This window comes from Pocillopora verrucosa, chromosome 7, assembly GCF_036669915.1.
Source record: "Pocillopora verrucosa isolate sample1 chromosome 7, ASM3666991v2, whole genome shotgun sequence".
Taxonomy (NCBI): domain Eukaryota; kingdom Metazoa; phylum Cnidaria; class Anthozoa; order Scleractinia; family Pocilloporidae; genus Pocillopora; species Pocillopora verrucosa.
This window is the reverse complement of record NC_089318.1, coordinates 1622477-1646508: the sequence shown is the minus strand read 5'-3', so window position 1 is coordinate 1646508 and position 24032 is coordinate 1622477. Positions and strand designations below refer to the sequence as shown.

Here is a 24032-nt window from a genome sequence, read left to right as displayed (position 1 = left end):
TTTTCATCCGAGCACATGATGTTTACATTAAAATGACGGTTTACGTCAGTGGACATGGAAATAACTAGCTAGGGGCCGAGACAACATTTGCTGTGTTGTCAATTTCATCAAAGTTTATCCGACACACGTCGTTCCCCTGCCGAGTGTGAGTTAATACGATTATTGGTTTCACTTATTAGTCACCATTGTCTCCAAACGATGAGTTTAATTCCAATCCAGTACGATTCCTTGAGGAAATAATAACTGATATTCGCTTCTTGTATCGTCATAATTCTTGCATCAGCTGTATCCACAGAGCACTGGTAACGTTGTGTTTAAAGCAGGTTCATGCAGGTAATTTGTTTTGTGAGTTTTTTTTTTTTTCTTTTCTTTTCTTTTTTGATGCACATAACTGGAAATACGTAAACACGTAAAAAATAGCGGTATAAACCGACGTCTCGGAATCTTCCTGACGCCATTGTCAAGGATAATGAAATTTGCGAGTATTGATAATTGCAATAATTTACTCGATATAGGATGCGAGATGAAATTACAGAAATACTTTAACACGGATTGAGTCGGATTACACGTTCAGAGTTGGTTTTAGTTCTCTATATGGGTTACCAAAAACCCATAGAGAACGGTGAGCTATGCGACCCATATTATCGCAACGCACACATACAACTTGCTAAATGGTTCGATAAAAAACTGAAGCCCTTAAACCTTAGTCAGTATACAGCGAAGGATACCGGCTGTGAACTTACGAATGAAATGTACCCTTAGATGAAACTTTAGAAATCCTCGCCGACAGAGCTTTCAAGGACAATTGGTTCGATACAACGTACAACTTGAACGGATCTAGTCGATCTCTTGAGTGTAGGCACCAAAGGCCAACTTTTTCAATTCAATGGAGCTCTAAACAAACAGAATGATGGCGTTGCTATGGGGTCCCCGCTCAGGCCTTTACTAGCTAATGTCTTCATGTCCTTTATCAAAGAAACCCTTAGGCGCCATGGAGAGCTCCCATCATTCTACCGCAGATATGTTGATGACACGCTCACTGTAATGCCTGACGCAACAACAGCGACTGATTTCCTACACACTCTTAATAACGTGCACACGTCGATCAAATTCACCATGGAGGTAGAAAAGAATGGCACTGATACTTCCTTTCCTTGGCACTCAACTACTCAACTGTGCTCCCCGAATGGAAACCAAGGTTTACTGATTTAAAACCAACTAACACAGGTCTATTACTACAATATCAAAGTCATGTAGACAATTGTTACAAACGGAGTTGATTGGCCGCCACGCTTGATCGCGCACACCGATTATCTTCCTCTTGGAGGTATTTCTCTGACGTGCGTGATCGCCTAGAGAAAGTTTTCTCAACACTTAAATACCCACAACGTCTGATTAATTCCACCATCAACGATTTTGTTCATTCAAGAGTAGCTGGCCAACACCCCTCACAAGGGGCAAAAGAACCAGGGGCCATTGTTCGAGTGTTCATACCATTCAAGGACCAAAATTCAGCAAATTATGTCAAGAAACAACTCAAGAACCTCAACCTTAAAGTACAGACAACTGTCCAACCCGTGTTCGTTAGCCGTAAAATCAACTAAGACCTAAAGGTACAAGAGAAAAAGCCACAGATCGTAAACCAACAATGCATTGTTTTTCGTTTTTAATGTGATCTGTGCGATGCAGGTTGTGTGGGCTATATGCGCGGACACTTACACGTACGCGTAGACGGACATAAACAACGGTCATCTTCTATTCCTTGGCGAGGTCCTACTGAGGCGAGGTCCTACTGAGGCGCTTCGATGTTCTAAAGAAATGCAAAAATAGATTCGATTGCTTGGTGCACGAGATGTTATTCATCAGAGAACTAAAACCAACTCTTAACATGCAATCCGACTCAATCCGTGTTAAAGTATTTCTGTAATTTAACCTCGCATTTCTTTATCATTGATTGCTGATTATATATTTCAAATAGTGCCAATTGTATTTCTTGCGAAATTGAATTAGAATTTCGTCCATATGTATTTTGTGAGGAAAAATAGGCTGGTTGTGTTCATTAGAGGCTTATCTTCAAAAAATTTAAATATAAAAATGCATAATTATATAGGTGTTCATCGAGTAATGTAATTATTAATGAATATATTTAGGAAAGAACTAAAGAACCATAATAGAGACTGTTTTGTTGATTGACGCGTGATTAATAGAGAATAGGCGCGTGTAGATGTGTGTAACCTAAAAAGGTTACGTGGGCGGCTGAGTAGACGAACGCACATAGAATGTGAAGCGATCTTTAATAATTGTAGAACATAGCGCTGAGACGTATTTGTGTTTGATCGAAGTAGCGATTGAGTTTGTGTGGTTCGAACTAAAAGAAAATACAACAGAGACTAAGCTAAGAAAAATGCGTTGCGAAATGTAACATTAACCTGACTAAAAATGAAGCGATTGCGCAGAAAACTGAATACGAGAACTACACCAATAATATAGACAAAAGGTAAACATCGTAAATGTAAAATAGATAAGACTTACTTTGGTCTAACTCCTAATGATAGCAGATAACTGACAGCGAAAGCATCGAGGAACAAACTAATAGCGATGATTTAGTAACGATGATCGAAAATCGAACCTTATAATGGCAATTGATTGGAGACAACAAACTTATTATGTAATAATCATTAACTAACGAAGACTGATTGATAAAAATAAACCAGAACAAACCGATACTAAATTAAAGAGTGTACGAACTAAGCGTTTCGAAATTAACAAAATGGAATTTCTCCTCGAGTGTTTCACTCGATAGCTCACGAGTGAGCGCAGCGCACGAGTAAGATGTCGAGTTGAACACGAGAAGACAAATTTCATATCTACGCGCGCCCATGTATTATTCTCTATTTATCTGATAAAGAATTGGAAACAATATGTTCTCTATTGTATTTTACCCCGGAAACAGGATCGGCTAATGCATGATTCACGCACTGAAAATCGAATAAGCGCCGTACTGATGCACCTCGAATAGACGTGGTACCATTGCAGCTTCTCTTTCTAAAATAAGCAGGAGTGTGAATGAGTACCGGAAATTGTCTGAGACAACTCATGAATCATTGGGATGGTTGGTCGGAAGGGAGGAATTAGCTACGATAGACTGACGTCACAATACTTCCTGTCAGAATATATTTGCTCCGGTTGCTTCATGCTTTTGCAGTTGTTCTCGTACATGACATATTTTATCATAAGTTTTATGGCCGGTTCGTTTATCATGCATATGGCTGAAGAATTAATTCAATACTTCGCAGTTAACAGCGGAAAAGTATAGTTATGATGAAACTTTATGTCGTCGAGGACCTCTTTTGAAAAACCTTGGTTGGCTATCAATGGTTTTTTTTTCTTTAATTTCTTTTTCATTTCTTTTTCTCTTCTAAATTTAGACCCCAAGCCTGCGCAGAATCACACTTAGAGAACAAATAGAGTGACATTCTCGACTCAAAAAGTTTATAGAAAAAAGTAGAAACTGTTATCAATTTTATTTTCTATTCATAACTTCTAGAAAAGTACCACTCCTGAGAGTCACCTCTAACCCTAATATGTAACTAAAAATAAGCACTTTTATCAATCAAAATTTTTGCGCGTACAAAAGTTTTGAATGGATCAGTGTGAGTTTCCTAGCGAGAGGAAAACGTATCAATTCATTGCTGAGAGCAATTATCACTCGTTCCGCTCTAAATATTCCGTTACATCGGCCTCAGCTGCATTTCTTCTTCTTTTTCTGTTATTACAGTCTCTGAAAATTACAAAAATTTGTTCACTTTTGGATTCTTTTGCTCCTGGTTATCATCTAAAATCTACTTACATCGTTTGTGGCCAAATGTGCATATTAATTCCTCTTATTCACGTCATTGACCTCCGCCAATCAATATTCCTGTTTTGTTTGCCTCATAGCTAATCGTTTATAAAACAAATGCGTAGACGATCTCTGATAATTTTCCGTTTTCTTCTAAGGTTGATTAATGTGCAGAGGGTCTCGGCAATATTAGACTTCACTGTCTCTCAACTTCTCAACTTCTTTTTGTAGGATGGCGTTAGAAGTTCGCTTTCTTCACGATGGTCATCTCGTCAGATTCTTCTTCCTCACTTGCGTGGCTATGTGTTGTTTGAGTGTCCAAGGATTTTCCATTTCTTATGACAAAATTGTAAAAAAAGCACGTTGTACCGCAAATTGTTATACTCAGGTGAGTTCAAGTTAAACTCTAATAATTCTTTTCCATTCTTTGCGTTAAATGAGTCGATAGTAAAAAACGAGACAAATTTGCCACGATATTGGGGTCTATTGTTCGTTTCATGAAAAAAGCTGAAGATCGAGTGCTACTGATTTCAGTTATTTGCGCATTTTGTAGTAATCAGATGTTATTCCTTGAAGTAATTCGCCCGCCACCGGATGTTAGTTCGGGGTCGGATGGCAAAATCAAAACTACGATCAATATTCTCGACTAATGACTGCTCTTAGTTTGAAATGTTTCAAATCCTATTGCTAGGGGGAAATCAGCATCATATGCTCTCTAAATTAAAATATCATGCCGGGATGCGACGATATTCGTTTGCTAAACATCCTGGCAAGAGGGCCGGCATCCAACGCGGAAATTAATAAAACCAATAAATGATGTCATACCTGCTAACTGATCGAGATCGACCAGCTGTTTTTATGTAACACCTGTATTAAAAAGATCTCATCAAAAATGTAAGAGATCCTAAATTTATCAACTCTAAAATGCTTGGAACAAATCATTTTGATCATTGGAATTTTATCATGTGCGTGTTGAGTCATAAAGTGTTTGTGGATCGGTGACGCATGTCCAAGAAGACACAAAGAAAAGAGCGGTTTCCGTTTTCAGGTCAAAAAGCCGCACTTTAAATAACATCCCACAAAAACATTGCTTTGTTTGGCGAATTAAAAACTCACTTGTATTGAATTTTTTTTCTGTTCCTACTGATAATTGCCTCTCTTAAGTGGTTTTCGAGGTGTCCGCGCAAAAAGCTAGTCTATTATACATGCACACCAATTGATTACTTTGAAATTAAACGTCTAGATCTTTCTTCAAATATTCCTTATAATTTAGATTGTTTTTCAAAAAAAAATGAAAATATAGTTTTGATTGAAAAAGTAAACTTCATCTCTAACTTTAACAGTGAAGATAGGACTCTCGACTTTGAGAACAGTACATATAAAAATATATAAAATTCGCTCAAAGAGCTGGTTATCGCTTCACAGTCAAGTAGTCTTTTCAGACACGCACTCAAGATCATAACTTAATTCTTAGTGAACAATCTCTTGCGCTTTACATGATATAAGTTTCTCATTTGCATTCTCATTTCTCGACTAGAGCGTGTTAATAACATACAAAGCACACTTCCATAAGTTTTGGATCCACTTTTTTACTCCTGTACCAACATTTTGAATACGTAGAACTGCAATTGTATAATTACTGATATAATCGTTTAACTTTGATCTCTCAATTCTCTGGTGCCTTTTAATTTCCATTGATTTTCGACCGTACTAAGGTAAAGAAGAAAGTGAAATCGCCTGCGAGAATCCTTCTTCTTCTTCTAAAATAAGTACAGATTTTTCGTTCGTGATTAACCCTTAGGTTGTAGAATAGACTCGAAATTTTTCGAACTATCCTAAGGCTAAGTTTGTGTTAATAATTAGTTTTTCAATTTCTCGTTCCTAAACAACAAGCTTACACAAACAAAAATACTGGCCTAACGCTAAGTCCAAGTAAAATGATTAGCGCTGGTCCTTCTAACGTTCATATGGCCACTTTTGAAAGTGAATCGTCTGAACAAAAGCTCCTGTAAATAATTTTAAAAAAATAAGGTTACAGAGAGTCGATGGCTTTTCTTTTGCACATTATCAATTTTGCAGAAAATTTTCCTCAGTTAAAATAAACTTTCGGTGACCCAAAGACCTTCATGAACAATTTGAAAGTTTTTGTTCGAATGATCAGTAAGGTCAGTCATATTAATACCTCATTTCACACTTTACATAGTAACAGTCTTTTTCATAAAAAGAAATAAAAACAATCCACAGATCTATAGGCTAGGGCTAAAGTCATTTGGGAAAAATCAACAGCTCTGTTGTACTAAAATGTAAAATGTAAATGCAAACTTTTGATACAGACAAATTTCAATAAATTTGTTAATATATCAAGCAACCGCGTTTTCTTTGCAATTTGCCGCCTGCACCAGAGAGAATTCTGAGAGCAAGCTGTTGCAATAATGTATCTGTCTTGACAGAAAGAAAAAACCGAGGGTTGATGTGAAGCTCGATTATCATCCGTTTCGCAAAGCTGTATGAAGTCTTTATTCCAATAGAATCCTTAGCTTATTTCCCGAAATTTCCACAGCAAAATCAATGTGTTTATCATGACGTCATTACTTTGTACGTTGCTAAGAGGCAAAAAATAATAGGAAAAAACTTTCGGCTCATAAAAAGATCAAAATAATTTAAAATGGCGAAGAGAGGAAGAAAAGGAAATCTAAGAAACTAAATGGAAAAGGCCAAAAACATGTCAGAAAGGCTTTCCAAAAAAAATCCATCTTCGAGTAGTTGTAATGTGACAAATGAATTACGAATGGTGCTTTCAATTCTTTGGGTGGTAGAGTTGAGTCGGTACAGGCAGCGGTAATTCCGTTGCAATTTTCAAGTAAATATATATGGTTATTTACCGATGCACCGAAGGAACTTTCTATTATTTTCAGCGCGAATGTAAAGGATCCTCAATAAGATTATACCCTGAGAAAGTTTACAGTTTCAAAATATTGATCCTCAAAACAAATACATATCAGTTGATAATTCTTTGTATGCTCAAATTGTAGTATGCAGTTCATAACCATTCAGAGAAAATTTGTGAAAGTACATCTTGTACCAAGGTAAGTCCTTTGACACATTTTTTTCATGTCATGCTTGGTCACGATGACGTTACGATGAAGATAGAATGACAATGATAAAAATGACGATGATTATGACAATAATTCTGTTTGATAATCAGTATTTTTGTCACCTTTACCTCTTTTAAGTGTTTAGGACCATGTGGGAATGTAATTTTGGGCCACTCTGAATCACAATGTCTACAAAATTGTGTAAGTACGAACCCTCTAGACCTATTATTTGAAAGAAAGCATATCAAACTCTTAGGAATAACTAACGATGGAATATTTTACCATTCAAAGACATCAGTGTTGGTTTCGTCATATACACACAGTAAAAAACTGAATTCGCTTCCCCAGTTGAGTCATAGCTTATTCATGTGTACTGTATCTATTGCATCATAATAAATCAACGATAGCTAGCTTACATGATCCAATACTATTTTTGAGCACTTATTGAATATAAGCAATGCTTTTCATATAAGTTTTAAGAAGTAATTTGTCATCAGTTTGGTAGGAGATCGCTTACTTTTGTTTTACTTCCTCTTCAAATTGCAACTTTGCAAGATAGAGCTAGCTTGTAGTCACCTTCCAAAAATATTTTGCGGAAATATTCCTCTTCATTCAAAAACCTAAAAAGAAAATCAGCAGTAGTTAACAGTTAAAAGGATCGTTATCTGTCACCAAAATTTTATTACTATTTTTGCAGGGAAATTCAAGCAGCTGTGTGGCAAGTTGTGAATTTGTGGAGCAGTTGAACAACTTTGCCTCAATACAAGAAGGTGACGGCTCCAAGATTCCGACACCGAGCATACCAAGAGTGATAAATATGGACCTCACCTCTTTATCGCTGCAGTGGGATCCTGTGCAAAATGCCAGTGGTACTCCTGTGTACTTGATTACAGTGAACACAATGGGCGATTATTCTTCAACGTATACCAATGTGCGTATTTACCATCCTGAACCCTGGAAACCACAGGGTCGGTACTGTTGCGATAAGCAGATTCCACAGTTTCCCTCGCTCAAATATCAAATTCATTGAGAAACACGGGAACCAGACGAGATAAAAAATATTCGATTAAACTCGAGTTACTCTTAAATTCTGAACGGTCAAGTCACACTCCCTCTGTTTTGTATTTGAACTAGCAATTTTTAGAGAAGTTGTTACAAACGTTTTTACAAGTCGTAAAATTGCTGAACTTCTGTCTCCTTGAAGGAAGTGAGTCGCGCATAAAAAGGAAGAGGTTATTCCACGTCGCGCTACATTTTGGTATTTTCCATTCCATGATCGCTGCAAAATTTTCCCTCAGAAACTACCGCCGAGAAAGCTACGAAGAGCTATTTCCCATTAATCGCTAAACCTTAGTTTCCATTTATCCACTCATCAGTCCATTCATCGATTAATTCATTCATCCATTTATACTTTTATTCATTCGTTCATTCGTTCTTCCGTGCGTTTATTTTTCCATTCATCAATTTATTGACTCAACTACATCGTTCAGTTAGTGTGAGTCAGTTTTTTACTTACCTTTCCAACTTTTTCAGGCTTAACATGGTTTTATTTTGATTAAGCAGAATTTAAGTCATATTAAACTCAGAATGATTACATAAACATATTGGGTCTCATTTTCTCTAATTTTAGCAGGTGTTCACAAGCCCTCGCGCTCTTCTTCGTACCACTGAGTTGTGTGGTTTGCGTCGCAATTACAATTCCCGCCAAACATTTAAGGGGATGTTCTTCGCATTCAAGGTTGCAGTCGTTACAGAGAATTCATCAGTCAGTAACGGAGAACAGACGAGTGCCATATGTAAGTTGCTTTGATACATATGTCAAATCTTTCGGATCTTCATGATTCTCCCCTTCTCCTCTTATAATAACCTTTCATCCTCTGGAACACATCTTGAGGAAAATAAATACTGATAGCTAAGCAGCCATTGGGAATCTATGGAACTCCACATACGTGCTGTACACAGCTATTGTAGAAAAGTAAAGGAAACTTCGCTTAGGCAACGATAAGAACAAGTATCCATTCGGGATGAGCGGGTATGCTTCTCCATTTGTAGAGCACCTTTCCTCCCTGTAGTTGTAAACGATGGGGAATGTTAATAGCTTATCGCTTTTTTTTTTTTTTCTTTTTTTTTTCAGCCCTACCACAGCCTGCTCCAGTCAGTGACTTGGCATTAATAAGTCTTGTCTATGACGGTAACGGCTATAAAAGCAACAGATTAAAGCTGACGGCCAATTGGACTCAGTCAAAACGTATGTACATGTACTGAATGTAATTACTTGTTTGACAGACAGGCAGATAAATAAGTTTTTCGAAAACGATACAAACATACCTCATATTAACCGCTGTAAAGGCTTTATAATGGTTGATCCCTCTTGTGATCTACTTTCCAACCTTTTGAGGCAAAATTCGCTCTAATTCGAATTGGCTATATGGGGGGAAGGGGGGAATGGCTATATGGGGGGAAGGGGCGAATGGCTATATATGGGGGGAAGGGGGGAATGGCTATATGGGGGGAAGGGGGGAATGGCTATATGGGGGGAAGGGGGGAATGGCTATATGGGGGGAAGGGGGGAATGGCTATATGGGGGGAAGGGGGGAATGGCTATATGGGGGGAAGGGGGGAATGGCTATATGGAGGATGAGAGGGAGGAAGATAGGACCTAGTTGTGGACGTGGCTGACTACAGAACGTCCAAGTACTGCTTGCATTACTTTTCTGTTGCAATCATATAAGTTTTAACTAGTTACTAACTTACTTTTGTTCTTCAACGAAACAAAAGAACAAGAACTAATTTCTGACCACTTCATGGTGTGGAAATATGAATGCTTTTTAGACAATGGCGGTACTCGGAGAGTGAAAAGGACGGGGGTAGGTGAAGAACCAGTGTAGCTAACAATACATGCGCACTTTTCCATAAATAATTATAAGAACCTCTCTTCTAGAGGCTGAAAATTGACCCAGAAGTTAAGAAAATGCTGACTAACGCCCAACCAGAGATTATGCACTGAGCACGAACTTTTTTTATCAATTTGTATTGAGCTAAAACCAGCTGATAAAAGCTGAATACTGTAGTAAGCTAACTTTTCTCGATATAGATATAGCACGTATGCTTAAAGGTAAACTTACTAGAAACTAAGCGAACTCTCGGGGATAAATTACGTTCAAAAGACAAAGTCTCAAACTCTGTACTATACGAAACTGAAGAATTTTCATCCCTTAGTCCCAATGTGTGTTATTTGATTTCATCATCACTCAACACTTTTTTATTTGTTTTAGTCGACTGACCCTGTTGGAATCATGACACTTAATGAAAAATTAAAGAAATGCAGAAATACTTTAAAGGTAGGAAATGTTTATATGCTGTTATGTTTCGTGTATAGGTCTATGCGCAGTTCTATATCACACGTATTAAGCTAACACAGAAAACCAAGTATTTTGCAAATATTTAAGAGGGTAATAGTTCGCTCTATATTTTTTGACTGCAGGTCTACGCAATGTCACAATGCATACAGAGCAATGCAACAAGTATAACTTTTGAGTACCCTGGTAAGAATTCCCAATGTTAGATAATCGATCTCTCATACTGTAGCTAATTCACCTCACCTCACTTCACAGCTTAAGTTGTTTCTGAGGCTGGCAAGCATTCAAACTGAGATTAGGAGTAATCAAGCAGCTTGAAAGTACGCTCTTTATGCTTTCATCAGCCATTGCACAGTGTATGGGTTCCGTTAGAGAACATCCTAAGCAGTTCCATGGCAATTAATAAACCATTGCATATATTTACAGGGTAATTAAGTACTATAAACTGAGTTGATAACGTAAATTGGCCACCGTAAAGCGTTTCAAAGCTAACATTTCGAGCTTTAGCCCTTCGTCAGAGCGAATGAGCATATATTAACAGACTGTCAGACACCTTCAGTCGCCTTAATTGTGTAGAACATACGATTCATATTCCAATCACCAAGCCCAAGTGACTTTAAATGCACCAAGCAATAGGAGAACAGCCAGAATTTCCAAAACATGGGATAGTAGGGGGAGCACATCAGCTACTGCCATGGACCTCGCGAATTTTTGCCGTCCCTTGGGTCACAAGTAGATTGAGTAAGTTGTTGATTTTCACCTCAACATTTCATACACGTCGCAAATTTGCCACTCTCGACTCTCATTTATCCAATTCCTTCATCAAATGCGCTAAAGTGATGGAAGAACGCATCTGCAAAATTACATACATAACACTATTGATTTTCATGTCTTTACTTGACAGGATGTGCGAATATCACCGGTTATCCCGTGGACCTATGCTATAAATGTAAGAAATACTTTTTGCTGGTTAGTTTTTGAACCATCACTGAATGCTTATCAAGAAGACATCTCTGATGCCTTTGCTATTTGGTTGAACGCCACTGCTTACATGACTTGTCGTGCAATCGTTTTCATTCATTTTTCACGTCGCGTTACAACGTGAATTTTACTGCCGTGATGCCTTTACTTTACAGTCGATCCTCCAGGATCACCAGACAAGGATAGGCAGGTCCGAAACCTCAGCATTAGTTCGATTGCTATTGGAGAGGGCTATAGATTCACTGTGAATTTGACATGGATTCCTCCTCTGTATCCCTACAAGACAATAGAGATCTATTACATCCTTGGCTATGGTTCCACCACTGTAAGTACATTAAGGATAGTAATTGTTAGAGCTGTGTCAATCAAAGGGGCAGAAGAACCCCGCTAGCTCTTGAACTGTCACAGGAAACGGAAGAAAGTTCGATATTCCGTGAGCTTGAACTTACTCATCACCAATCATCTTCAAAGGGAGGGGGAGGGGGAGGGGTAACCGTAGCGACAGGATACTCGGTGAAAAAAAATTGGCTTTTTACCCGCTTCTCTTCTACAAAGCTAAAAGTTTATAGTTTAAAACCCCAAAATTAATATATGATTTCTCCACCTTTTTTTAAGAAAACGTCATACTCAATCAAGTCATTAGCACCCGCTGAAACTTTTGAAGTAACGGTGAGGATTTATCTCTTGGCGAATGTTTCGGATATGTTAAATGCAAGTTAAGAGAGAGAATTTCTTTTGTAGCCTAGCCTGTTCCCGCAGCATAACATGAACAAGAGAAGAGAGATAGTATTTTCAAATTTGCAAAGTTTTCAGTTTATTGCGAGGGGAGAAACACAGCAGATGACTGACTGACGAAGCTTCTGAATTAAATCTAGTACGGAGAGGATTAGTTGCTGCATTTTTTTCATGGGAATGCCTTTTTTCGAATAAAAAACAATCTGCAAAATCCGTAAAGCAATGTAATATTGTCTTTAAAATAATAACAAAAAGTTGTGTGGTTGCTTCCCCTTTCAGGTTTTGCCTTTTTTCCAGAATTCTGCACCTGTAGGTGTTGATAACACTATTTCAATATCTACTCTTGGTAAGAAAATTAGAACATTAAACTGTCACCTGGCAACCGAAACTAAGTAAATAGTCTGAATTTAGATGTTGATTAGAAAGTGGAAGTACATGAAGAGGGTCTCAATAGGGGAAACCGTTAGCTGTAGAACGGCCATATAAAATTAGACGTTAGGCTTGAAAATTAACAAATTTTAACCGTTAGCACTAAAAAAATAAATAAATAACCGTAGAATTTCTTCCTATCAACATAAAGTCATTTTCGGTCATTTCCGGTCATTTTTGGTCATTTTGGTTTGACTGTTATCGTAAAATAACCAAATAAAATTTTTAATTTTATTATTAATTTTTAATATTAATTATTTATTTATCATTAATTATTTATTTATTTATTATTGATTAATTTTATTATTTATTTATTATTGTTATTATTAATCATTTTAACTGTTAGTCATAAGAGCCACCACCCCATTGAGACCCTACAATAATCAGTGGGTAGTTCATGTTGGTGAGAAGAAAATCAAATCTTGTAAAACTTTACTAACTCTAAATATTGTTGTTTTTCTTTTCACAGCTGTTAATCCAGCTGAGTTGGTGGTGCGAAACTTGGAGCTCAACGATTTCATCTTTTCACCACAAACGGGGACCTTTGACTTAAATGCGACTTGGCACCAGCCCTCTTTAAACTACAGCCGTGTGCTATGGTACTCCATCAGCTACCAAGTGAATGAAGGAAGTAAACGCTCTCTCAACACCGTAAGTATTGCAAAAGATTCGTCATTACAGAAAGTCTCTGACGTCACAGCAGCCACATTTCTCGGTACCAAACTAATCAAATAGTGGCCATGTTGAAATGCAATTTTTTTTTTCAACCCACTAAATTTGTACAGTTAGAGTTTTTGCTGGAAAGACCATATACAAGAATGAAAATTAATCACAATTGCCCAAACGATGGCTATTAATAAGTGCACATAGATAGTGGACAATGTAGATAGATCTCGGGTTGTTTTGATTTATGACCATTTACGGTTAAATGAATGTACGTCTCAACGACTGCCTATTTGCAAATTGACTCCCTCCAGTATATCCTTTCCATTTCCTTACTACGATCGATGAATCAGCTTGGCAAGACAAATCTAAGCCATAACATTAAATTAATTTCCTATCTTAGAAAGCACGTTTTCTAATACCCGGAACACCAGTAGTCTTCAGCAAGCGTTTGATATCCACCTTTCACCTATACGTGAAAGCTACCAACACTCAGTTAATAGATGTCTTCTCCACTTGCTCATTTAATTATTGCTATTCATCTTTACAGAACAAAACATATTCTATCATTCATGGAATCTTACATGGAGAGCCTGTTTCATTCGATGTAAGTGCGTTTTACCGTTTCACTTCGACGCTATACTTTTACAGTGGGCAAGCCACGTCAATTGTATTAATGGCACGTCCTGTGGTCGAGTTTATCAAAAAGCAGTTTTGTGTGAGTGATCCTTGTATCAATGGTCGCTATGTGACATCTCGACTAGTGACCTCTGCCTCAGTTTCTCTCTCTCTGTCTCCGTCTATTAAATCTGCCGTTTGTGTGACGAGCCGAAACGACGGTTACAAATCAAGCTACTTGCTCCACTCCATCGCTCTGACTAAGGGCTAACACTCGAAACTTCAGATTTGAAACTCTTTACGGTGGCCAATTTACGCTATCAACACAGTTAATAATACTAAATTACCCTGTTATACTCTCCCACCGACGCAGCATTACCGTTTTATTCGAAACTTACCCCCTTTACTTACTGCACTGTCGTATCTTTTTCTACAGATCACACCCGTCTTTACGCATTCTGATATAATTGGAAGGGAAAAGGAAATGGTCAACAGTGCTCCTCGTAAGCGACTCAACTCACTTTTGTGACCTGAGAGCATTGGCTTTGAAAGTTAATGTTGACCAATCATTGTATTTTGCGCTTTAGATAACGCTTGTAAAATAACATTTCTTAAGGGATTTGAGGCAAAGTAAAAGATTCCAAGATTTCTGTAAGAGACACAAATGTAGAAATATGATCATTGTTAAATTACAACCCTATTTTCTACTTTCTACTTCTGATCTAACGCTGTCTAAAACTTGGACGATCTTAATCCACTTAGTCAGCGGAAGGTTGTCGCTTCTTTCATTATCCTTTTCATTTTTTATTTATGTATTTATTTGGATAGGTTTATTTTGTTTCATTTTCAGCTAATCATGGATTAATTTTTGTTCATAAATCTTTTTAAAAGGCCCCAATTCGTCCCATATTGTGGTGCAGAACTTGGACTTTCAAAGTTTCGTCTTGATACCTTTGACTGGACAATTCCGTTTAAATGTCTCCTGGAAAAACCCTTTCTTCAATTACAGCCAAATTTTATCTTACTCTGTCTCATTTAAAATAGACGGCGGGGACGAAAATGTAACGCAAACGGTAGGTAACTTTCTATGTAAATCACTGGCAGAAATGATTAGTTTTGTTCTTCTGCCAAACTTGTACAGAAAGTATTTTAAACTTAAAGAAGCTACTTCAACTTAAGTTGTTTTCTAGTAGTAGCCCCTTAGAAATAAAAAAATATTAGAGTAATGTAAGTTATTGATCTGTGAGATTCGGTCGATAACCTGTTACTACGTTGCTATACACATATTATTGCTGTATATATATTGCTCAACTTATTCCCTGTACTCTCAAACTTACACTTGTACATTTCACGTTTTCTTTAGAACAGGACCTATTTAATCATATATGGCATCACACACGGAGAGCCAGTAACAGTTACTGTAAGTATTGCATTTTAAGAGGTAAACAGAAGTGTCACCTTTCATCACCGTTTCATTAATCGCCATGATCTGACTTACAATTGGATTTCACTTTTCCTTGATAATGCTTTGCTACCAGCTGTTTGACGCAATTTCTTTCATGCATCGAAGCAAAAATTTACACACTCACTCACAAAATATACTATTCCACAGGTCATACTTACTTTTCGAAAATAAGGTTTCCGTTTTTTATTTGTTTATTATTTTTTTTTTACAGGTTACCCCACACTTTGCCAACAGTAGGATTCAAGGAATAAGTTCCTCTGACACCTTTAACGCACCTGGTTAGTAAATCAACCCGATGATCATTTTATGGGAACCCGGCTAAAAAAGAATTCACCTGTAGCTATTTCCACCTCGCTTTGCATCCCCTTCCACTTTCAAACCATTGCGACAAGCTTCCTAATAGTTCGCTGCTTTCCCTACATACTTCTGTAAGGAGGCAGGCAGGCTATGAGAGTAAAATTTCTCTCTCGGGAACTCACCTACAATGAACCCCTAGTCAGGGTTGTGGGTACGGGCTCCAACATTTCCAGCCGACTGTTCAGCGCGCGAGACATGAGACCACTGTTTCTTTAACCAAATTATGATGATAATGGTGATCATGATACATGCCTTGTTTGTATCCCTTCAGTGCCTCCTGATGGCAAACTCATGGTACAGAATCTCACCATTGCAGGAAAGTTTGTCGAACATGAACAGAGTAACACATTTGCCGTGAACTTCTCGTGGGAACCACCATCTTTCAAGTACAAGCAAATCGCTTATTACAACGTGTCATGCCATTTCTCAGGTTATCCACGTGATGAGTTTCAAAGTTATACCAAAACCAACTTGGTAAGTATTAAAAGCCTAACAAAATTTAAAACTATGGGGTGTTTGAAAACACAGTTATCAAAGATGCATTTTGGACCTATTGTCCATCAATTTTGAGCGGGTTTTATCATGTGAAAAGTACGTTCCACCCCGAAACAGTCTCTCTGGCAATTTGAAAGGCAATAGGTTACTCTTTGATCCACTTACTGTTTTCATTATGTCATCATCATGTGTTTATGTAGCACAAATATATTCATGAATTTATTCATTTATGTCTTACAGCAAAGAACATTATTCAGAATAGCAGGAATACTGCCACAGCAACGTGTCCACATCGAGGTACTAATTTTGCCCAGTGATTGAATCCAAAAGAAAAAACCGGTTAAAAGACGGAGGACGCTGAATGAATAAAGATCTGAAAAGCAGTCTAGTGAGATTTATTATCACCTAGATATAAAATAAAAATTAATTCAAGCATAGTTTTACTCCTCATCTGTCATTTTTTCGTTGGATCATTAAACTGTAGGATTGTCTGACTTCGCCATTTTTTTCCTTTTGTAGGTAACGCCTTTTTACAGCAACAAGTACATTAGAGGAAAACGTAAGGAAGCAGAAGGTACTGCACCAGGTGAGTCGCTACATAAGGTTTTAATGAGTGTAGGAAGGCTTAGAATTATAAAATCTCAATTGAACTTAGTTTACAAAAAAGCAACAACGCCAATGACTTTAGAAAACAAAGCTATAAATCAAAAATATATTTTTGTCATTAGTCACAGAAACGAGGGGGCAGATATTAATTACAAATGAGTAATTCCAACCCCTCATGAAAAAAGTAAAATGAGACAATAATTAACTTATCGACAGCGTTACACAAAAAATCACCACAACCGTGTCCATGATTAAAAAACCATTGCAAATATGTCTCCTATACATGAAGCCATGCTTCGTTTGAATACATCCAGGACCTAGAGCGGAACTGGTGAAAGTTGCTGGACTGCGACATAGTGGACTGGTGTCTAGCGCAGACGAATCATTTCGCACGACAGTGTCATGGCAGAAACCGCTGTTCAACCACAGCACAGTTCAACATTACAGATACAAGATAAGCAACATCTCGTCGAAAACTGGAAAGAAAACGAGAAGGGCTACTGACTTCGACACATACCTTACCACGGTCAGTAAAGTTCCTGAAACTGTTCATTCATCATTATTCATCTCTCTATTCATTATATGATGGTTTATGGATTTACAGATTCATTCATCGACTTGCGTAGGCATGGATATATTTTTCAAAATGTGCTTGCGATCTATTGTTTAGCCTTAAACTAATACATAATCGTAAAATGTATTTAAAAATACTAGTACTAAATTGCAATTTAATTTGTCATTACAGAGATCTAATAACGTCACAATCGACGGAATCCAGATGGATGAAGAATTTGAGTTTAGGGTAATTTTCGAATCTTTATTTTTGGGGATTAATCTCGAAAGACCGAGTAAAATAAACAAAACTAAAATCTAGATATAAGAATAGTTCATAAGAAGTGTTTTAAGTTTGCAATCGATCATATTTGATTTTTTAACATCAACAGAAGTGATGCCTAAGTTTGATTTCTAGACCGGTATCACTCATTTCAATTTCGACCAAGAAAACAATTGATCAAGAGCTCTGCTTGAGTCCAATCCATTCATCTTCTTTATTTATTCATTTAAATAATAACTCCTACACTGTTCGTCGTTTTCCTCGTTTGTTGTTAACAGGTTATTCCAGTTTTTGAAGTGAACAATATCATGGGGCAAGAAGACAGGATATCGATCGTCAGAACTTCTTTATCTGGTAAGAGAACAATACCAAAGTTCCTTTCGAGGCGAACCTCTTACGTCGCTCGATCACGGAATCGTGGCGGTAAACATGTGATAAAAATAGATGTTTTTTGATGATTTGCACAGTATGGCTACACCCCAAATAAAAACAGAAACATGGTTGGATTTATTTATAAGTTCCAAAAAGACATGGTAATGTTAAAATGCAATCATTATGGTGAAGAGAAAGACTAGAACACTCAAATGCAGATCATGTATTACGATTGCAAGAATTAATAGGCTGGCTTGTTACTGTGTACTGTTTGAACAACGAAATGTAAGCACAATTGGTGATTAAACGACGTCTATGGTCAGTTCCTTGAACTTAACAGATCTGTTCGCATTATTCTCTGACGAGATTATCGTGTTATAATTAGCTATGGGCAAGTCGTTTTCCTGTATTACACTAATATCACTTATTCATTCCTTGGCAGACCCTCAGGTCTCGCACCCAATGTCTTCAGGTGAAATAATTGCACTAGTCATCGGTTCGTTGCTGTTAATTTTGGTTGCACTTTGTTTAATCACCTGGTATCACAGAGAGAGACAGAGACGTCTAAGGGCGGACGGACTCATTCCAGGGTAAAAGGCATTCTACTACGTAAAATAGAGTCCATGCAATCAAAGTAAATTACCTTCTTCTTTAATAAAGAGAAAAAATCTTTCGTCTATCAGAAGGAAACACTCAAGTACTAGTTTTAAATAGTAGACGAACGCTAGAAAGAAACATTTTACATTTTGGATCATCTCTTATACGCACTGACAAAGCTGCTCTGATTAAATGGAGTTTTTTAAGTAAGACCCCCTTGTGAAAGTTTGCAGAGAGATCCCTTAAACAAAAGTGGGAAATATTGCGAAAAAAAATTTGTTTTGAAAACACTTTTGAACACCTTTCACCTTTTTATCGATGTCATTGGTACCACCCTCTAATATCATTAAGATGGGTCACGTGGCCCAAGCAAACTTCTCTCAGTTTTCTCATTTGTCTTCGTGTTATTCATCGTGATATTTCCGCTTTTCATCCCACAGTAAAAACGGTTCGATAATAGACCAGTGGGAGGTTGATCCGAACCGTGTGACCCTGGAAGAGGAGATTGATGAGGGAGCCTTTGGAAAAGTGTTCAAAGGAACTCTTAAAGGACCATCTACAATATCATTTAATTCCACTTTGAAAGCCTCGCGGACCATAAAAGGAAATAATGTGTGCACAGTCGCAGTGAAAATGCTCCACGGTAAGTATTATTTCTCCGTTGTACAATAAATAGACTGTACTCAAGAAAAGTAGGTGATAATGTAGTCTGAAGGTTCTAATGAGACTGAATCCCCAAATTATTTTAAAAGTTGGTGATATGATACCAGGGTTACTGCATTGCAATGAAAAGGAAAGAAGATGTAATGATAAGACGCACCTCTTTAATGAATATTTTTTCACAAGTATGATCTGCAAGCTAGGCATATTTTTCTTTCAGACATGGGAGACAGCGACCAAAGAAGAGATTTTCTGGAGGAAATTAAACTCATGAAGGATGTGGGATCACACAGGAATATCGTGAACATACTGGGATGCTGCACTATACAGGAACCTATGTTTTTACTTCTTGAATATGTCCCGTACGGAAGCCTCCTTAAATATCTCAGAAAACACCGTGGAAAGGTAACTGATTGCAAGTTACATAGATGAATGTATATAATAACCGCTTTCGTTTACAACGCTGTTAAGTCACCTTGCCATGTAGTAATGTATTTTATCCCTGTTATTCAGGTTTTTTTTTACTGCGATGGTGATTAGTAAACATTTGATTATTATTATTATTATTGTTATTATTATTGTTATTATCACTAATATTATAATTAACTCCCCTAGTCTATTGAGGATCTGTAGCTTTATAGCACAAGGCAACAGAGGGTAATGGTCACGACTTTAACGTCGCCTGCTTGAAACTGCCTTTCATTTTTTACCTAAAGAGGTCTATAAAACCCTTTCAACCTTTTCATGTCTCCCCTCAGATGAAAGAGAATCTTGCAGAGACCCCCCGCGGACCGTATCACTCGACCTACTGTGAGACATACTGCACAAAGGAAGGGATATCCATTAAGGTATAAATAAGGCTTCGCCAATCTTACTCTATGTTACGTAACAACGAATGCCTTTCATTTAACAAATGTACTCCTGTTTTTCTCGTTACCATATTACCACCAATGGCGTAGCTCCAATTTCTGCAGATAAACACGCACACAGAACCTACAATTTCTCCATTCGCTCTGACGCACGGCAAACGCTCGAAACGTTAGCTTTGAAACTCTTTACGGTGGCCAATTTACGTGATGAACTCAGTTAATAATACCAAATTAGCTTGTTATACTCTTCCACCGACGCAGCAACACAGTTTCTTTGGAAACTTAACAATTTATACTGTAACATTGGTTGACTGCATGTTTATTGATGTTTTCTGCTTACTTGAGAGAACGTCTCTCTTTATCAGGCAACTAAGAGTGACCGCATCTACGTCAACGCTCCAGGACAGCATCAAGAAGAAACTGAAAACATCCAACTCGTGAGTTTCAGTTACCTAAATCCAGGAAGCAACAATGGAGAAGAAAATGAAAGAAAGAATAAAGACGAAAGTGACAAAGAGCTAAATAAAGAAGAAGAAGAAGAAGAAGAAGAAGAAAGCATAACTCCAGGAGATTTGATGGCGTTTGCTTGGCAAATAAGCCGAGGAATGGTATGTATATGTATGATTTCAAAAGAAGCAAGCTTGCACTAGTTAGCTTGATGTCACAGACCAAGAAACTTGACTCCCGATTAATCATGGATAATCTCTCTGTTCTGTATTAGAATTCGAGCCTCTTAGCTTGATTTTCTCTTGTACTGATCTAAAATCGCAAGAGATTTATCCTTTTGCGTATAAAATGCTCTTTTTCTCAGGAATACCTTGCTAAGAAGGGATTTATCCACCGCGACTTGGCAGCCCGTAACGTTCTTGTCGGAGAGAATAAAAGTGCCAAGGTGGCCGACTTTGGTATGACAAGACAAGCATATGAAGAGAGAGTCTATCAGGGGAAAACAAATCGAAAATTTCCTCTGAAATGGATGTCAATCGAAGCTATTTTTCTTCAAACATTTACAACTCAAAGCGATGTGTAAGTGCATTCTATTTTCATGGCACATCTGCCGCGTGCAATGCTTGGGTTTTATAACTTAATTATAGTACACTTTTTGATTTCAGATGGTCTTTTGGAGTTTTACTTTGGGAATTGGTAACACTTGGTAAGTTAAAAGCACGACTTGTTTCCCAATATGAAAAAGTTACTTCCTATGAAGCCAAAGTAACAGGACTCTTAAAATGTTATGATATTCTTGGTGTCCATTGTTTCTCACACGTCATGATACTGTACCCCTGTCTTTAGACCCTGCCCATCAAGTTTTGTAAGATTGAAATGGTACCTTTGGTGGCAGGTTAGAAAAAACAGAGTAATTATGAACTCCTCTCGCAAAACTAACGGTATTTTGTAAATGAAAACAGGTGGAACACCATACCCGACTATTGACAACAAAGAACTTCTCCGCATGTTGAAGGATGGATACAGAATGGAACAACCCGAAACCTGTGACAATGAATTGTAAGCCGAATCATCAAGTATTTAGAAAATTTTTATGACATAGCTTACCAAGTATTGAAACAAAACATTAGCATTAAGGAACTAGCGTGTATGAAACTGACTACCCGACTCTTGGGGTAACAGGTTTTCCTGCAATCACAAACTTGACACGTTATCCTTAATTGAGATTATTTATCTATTGGTTCATTATTTACAGTTATGAGATGATGATGGATTGCTGGAAGGAAAACCCCGACCAACGTCCAGGCTTCACTCAATTGCGAGAGAAACTTGAGTTTATGATGCAAAAGGACAACCCTTATTTGGATTTAAGTGCCGTGGATGAAACAAGAGAATACTACAACGTTCCTTCATTTAACAGCATCATGGATGAGTCTCCAGATGAGGATTATGGTTCTGATAGCATCGTCCAAGAGAGGCGTAAGTCCTCCACGGATTCTGTGGAGCTGAATGATCAGCAAAATATGGAACAATCAAACGGAGACGTCAGGGAGACCTCGGAGCAAAAAGGAAATGAAAAAAACATAGCACAAGATGAAGATCAAGATCATTTTTCCAAGAACAAGAGTCCTAATGGCGTTAAAGCTGATACTGACGTCAATTTTGATGAGCTCCAAATGATTTTATGCAGGTCATCAAAAAGGGGAGTTGCCTTCTAGCGCTGTAAATATTACCAGCTGCTATCGAAAAATCAATAAAACTTTACCGATGCCATCCTTGAAAGACAAGGGCTAATATTGTCAGGAATGAGGAAGGTGAGAAGACGATTTTGATCCGATCTCTCGGCTTTCGGCGAATTCGTCTTGACACGAAAGTTTGCTTGAAGAATATTGTGCGCAATTGTCGAGACAAAAGTAGCATTTTAGCCGATATTTTATTTTTCTTCCGCTTGTCCTCAATTCTCCAGAGATAACGAAATGTAAATTTAACGGCCCAGAAACGAGAGACAGCTTGATAAAATGAACGGCATTAATCATTTATCTTTTAGAGAAGATTCTATGAGAAGATTTTATGATTCTTTTTAGTAAAGGCTACATTTAGCAGGAGTTCTTTTTACAGCAATAGCACCAGGCAAACAGCATTGAATCAGTTGCATAACGTAAACTGTTGAGTTTTTTAGTGGTCTCGATGACACAAATTTGTAAAGGATAGTGAACGAGTATTTCTTAACTTTTAGTGAGTCAGAAATTAGTTTTGATAGAAATTAAGAAGATTTTATTCAATGAAACTTGTTGAAATTGATAATAGCAATCACTTTATTCGCAAAGAGGTCCAGATCTACAGGTAAAAGTTGTATTTGCATAGAGTATCTATTCCTTTTTTTTCCTTTTAATTTTGAATTCTTACTGAACAGTCAAGTTCATTAATTTTCTTCAACAATCAAATAAAACGCAAAATCAAATGTCTTGGTTATCATAACAACGATTAGAGGTCAGTGAAAACGACTTTTAACGATTCGCCAAAGGGTAGAAAAAAAAAATTAATCTTTTTTCGGTTTTGGCAAAGTGAACATGGATGTTCCAAGGTAATTTGGCTCCGATTCCTTCCAGCTAATGAACCATTCCTTGAAACTCTTGTTGGCCCATTCGACCTCGAGCCACAGACCAAGATTCTTGCTCTTGTTAAAGCACCTGCGAAGCTTTGATTTGCACTTGTCCTTTTTGCCTCGAAGGAGATGGTAGTACGCAAGTAAGTGAAGTCTTCGACCATCAAACACTGGGTGATGGTTAAGAGCATTCTTGAATTTCTTCAGGCACTAGAAATAAGATGATCGTTAGATGCGAAACGAAAAATATGAGACGGTATACCAGGAGTACGAGAGGATTTTGAAAGATCAGTCTTGCCAACATCAACTTCAGCCCTTCTTGACACAGCATGAAGTGTGTTTGAAAAACACACTTGCTTCTTTCAGTTCGTTGTTCATTTTGGAGATTCCCACATATTTATCTCCAGTATCTTATATATCAAACAAACAATAATCAGTTTATATCCTCGAGACACTTGATATAACAAGCTGAAGCTCTTATTAAAATGGCTTGATGAATCAATGTTTTCCTACTGTTTCCTAAATCCAGCAGCTGGTTATTAAGATACCTCGATCGTTCCTGACTACTACAAATGAACAACTCTTGTACCCTGCATCACCTAGTGCTACACATATAACAAATTCTGGTCTCTAACAAGGACAACTAGTGTCATCATAACTAAACGTCGTTAAACAAGGAATCAATTTCAAAGCTTAGGAGTTTTTTGAATGTATGCCTTATGGTATTGGAAAGATTTGGAAGAGATCCTGGGTGAAGTGGGTTCATTGCTGAATTAGCGAGCCTTTTTGTGCCAGCAAATACAAATAAAAAATTTATACTCGTTAACCTAACCAGCTATTTATACTCGTTAACCTAACCAACTAAAGAGACGGATGACACAATTCGAGTGGTTCTACCATTTAAAGACCAAATCTCAGCAAATTTTGTGAAAGGACAACTCAAGGATCTGAGCCTAAAAGTGAACACCAACATCCAGCCCGTATTTGTCAGCCGAAAAATTGA

The 24032-nt window shown here is 37.4% G+C and overlaps 1 protein-coding gene and 1 pseudogene across 1 annotated transcript; both read left to right on the top strand.

Annotated features, from left to right (window-relative positions):
- The first annotated feature begins 84 nt into the window (after nt 1-84).
- LOC131782210 (uncharacterized) lies at nt 85-1932 on the top strand (annotated as a pseudogene).
- Nucleotides 1933-3967: 2035 nt separating this feature from the next.
- Nucleotides 3968-23610, top strand: LOC131782209 (uncharacterized). The gene is made up of 34 exons (XM_059098921.2): nt 3968-4229; nt 6874-6927; nt 7075-7137; nt 7634-7867; nt 8570-8732; nt 9071-9184; nt 9715-9803; nt 10212-10277; nt 10421-10481; nt 11200-11244; nt 11432-11601; nt 11892-11945; nt 12291-12357; nt 12910-13091; nt 13654-13710; nt 14158-14224; nt 14613-14794; nt 15085-15141; nt 15398-15464; nt 15815-16017; nt 16279-16335; nt 16558-16624; nt 16959-17170; nt 17390-17446; nt 17758-17833; nt 18294-18441; nt 18889-19091; nt 19329-19513; nt 19867-19956; nt 20343-20585; nt 20789-21003; nt 21090-21130; nt 21387-21483; nt 21680-23610. Exons 1-34 carry the CDS (start codon nt 4074-4076, stop codon nt 22140-22142), a joined length of 4305 nt encoding a protein of 1434 aa, XP_058954904.2. The 5' UTR covers nt 3968-4073; the 3' UTR covers nt 22143-23610.
- The last annotated feature ends 422 nt before the right edge of the window (nt 23611-24032 follow it).

What these genes read in the sequence shown, in the direction of transcription:
- LOC131782209 (XM_059098921.2), top strand. Translation starts at nt 4,074, where the DNA reads ATGGCGTTAGAAGTTCGCTTTCTTCACGATGGTCATCTCGTCAGATTC. An exon ending in AATGCAGAAATACTTTAAAG is followed by an intron (nt 10,278 to 10,420) that starts GTAGGAAATGTT and finishes TTTTGACTGCAG; the next exon opens with GTCTACGCAATGTCACAATG. An exon ending in GAAACCTGTGACAATGAATT is followed by an intron (nt 21,484 to 21,679) that starts GTAAGCCGAATC and finishes CATTATTTACAG; the next exon opens with TTATGAGATGATGATGGATT.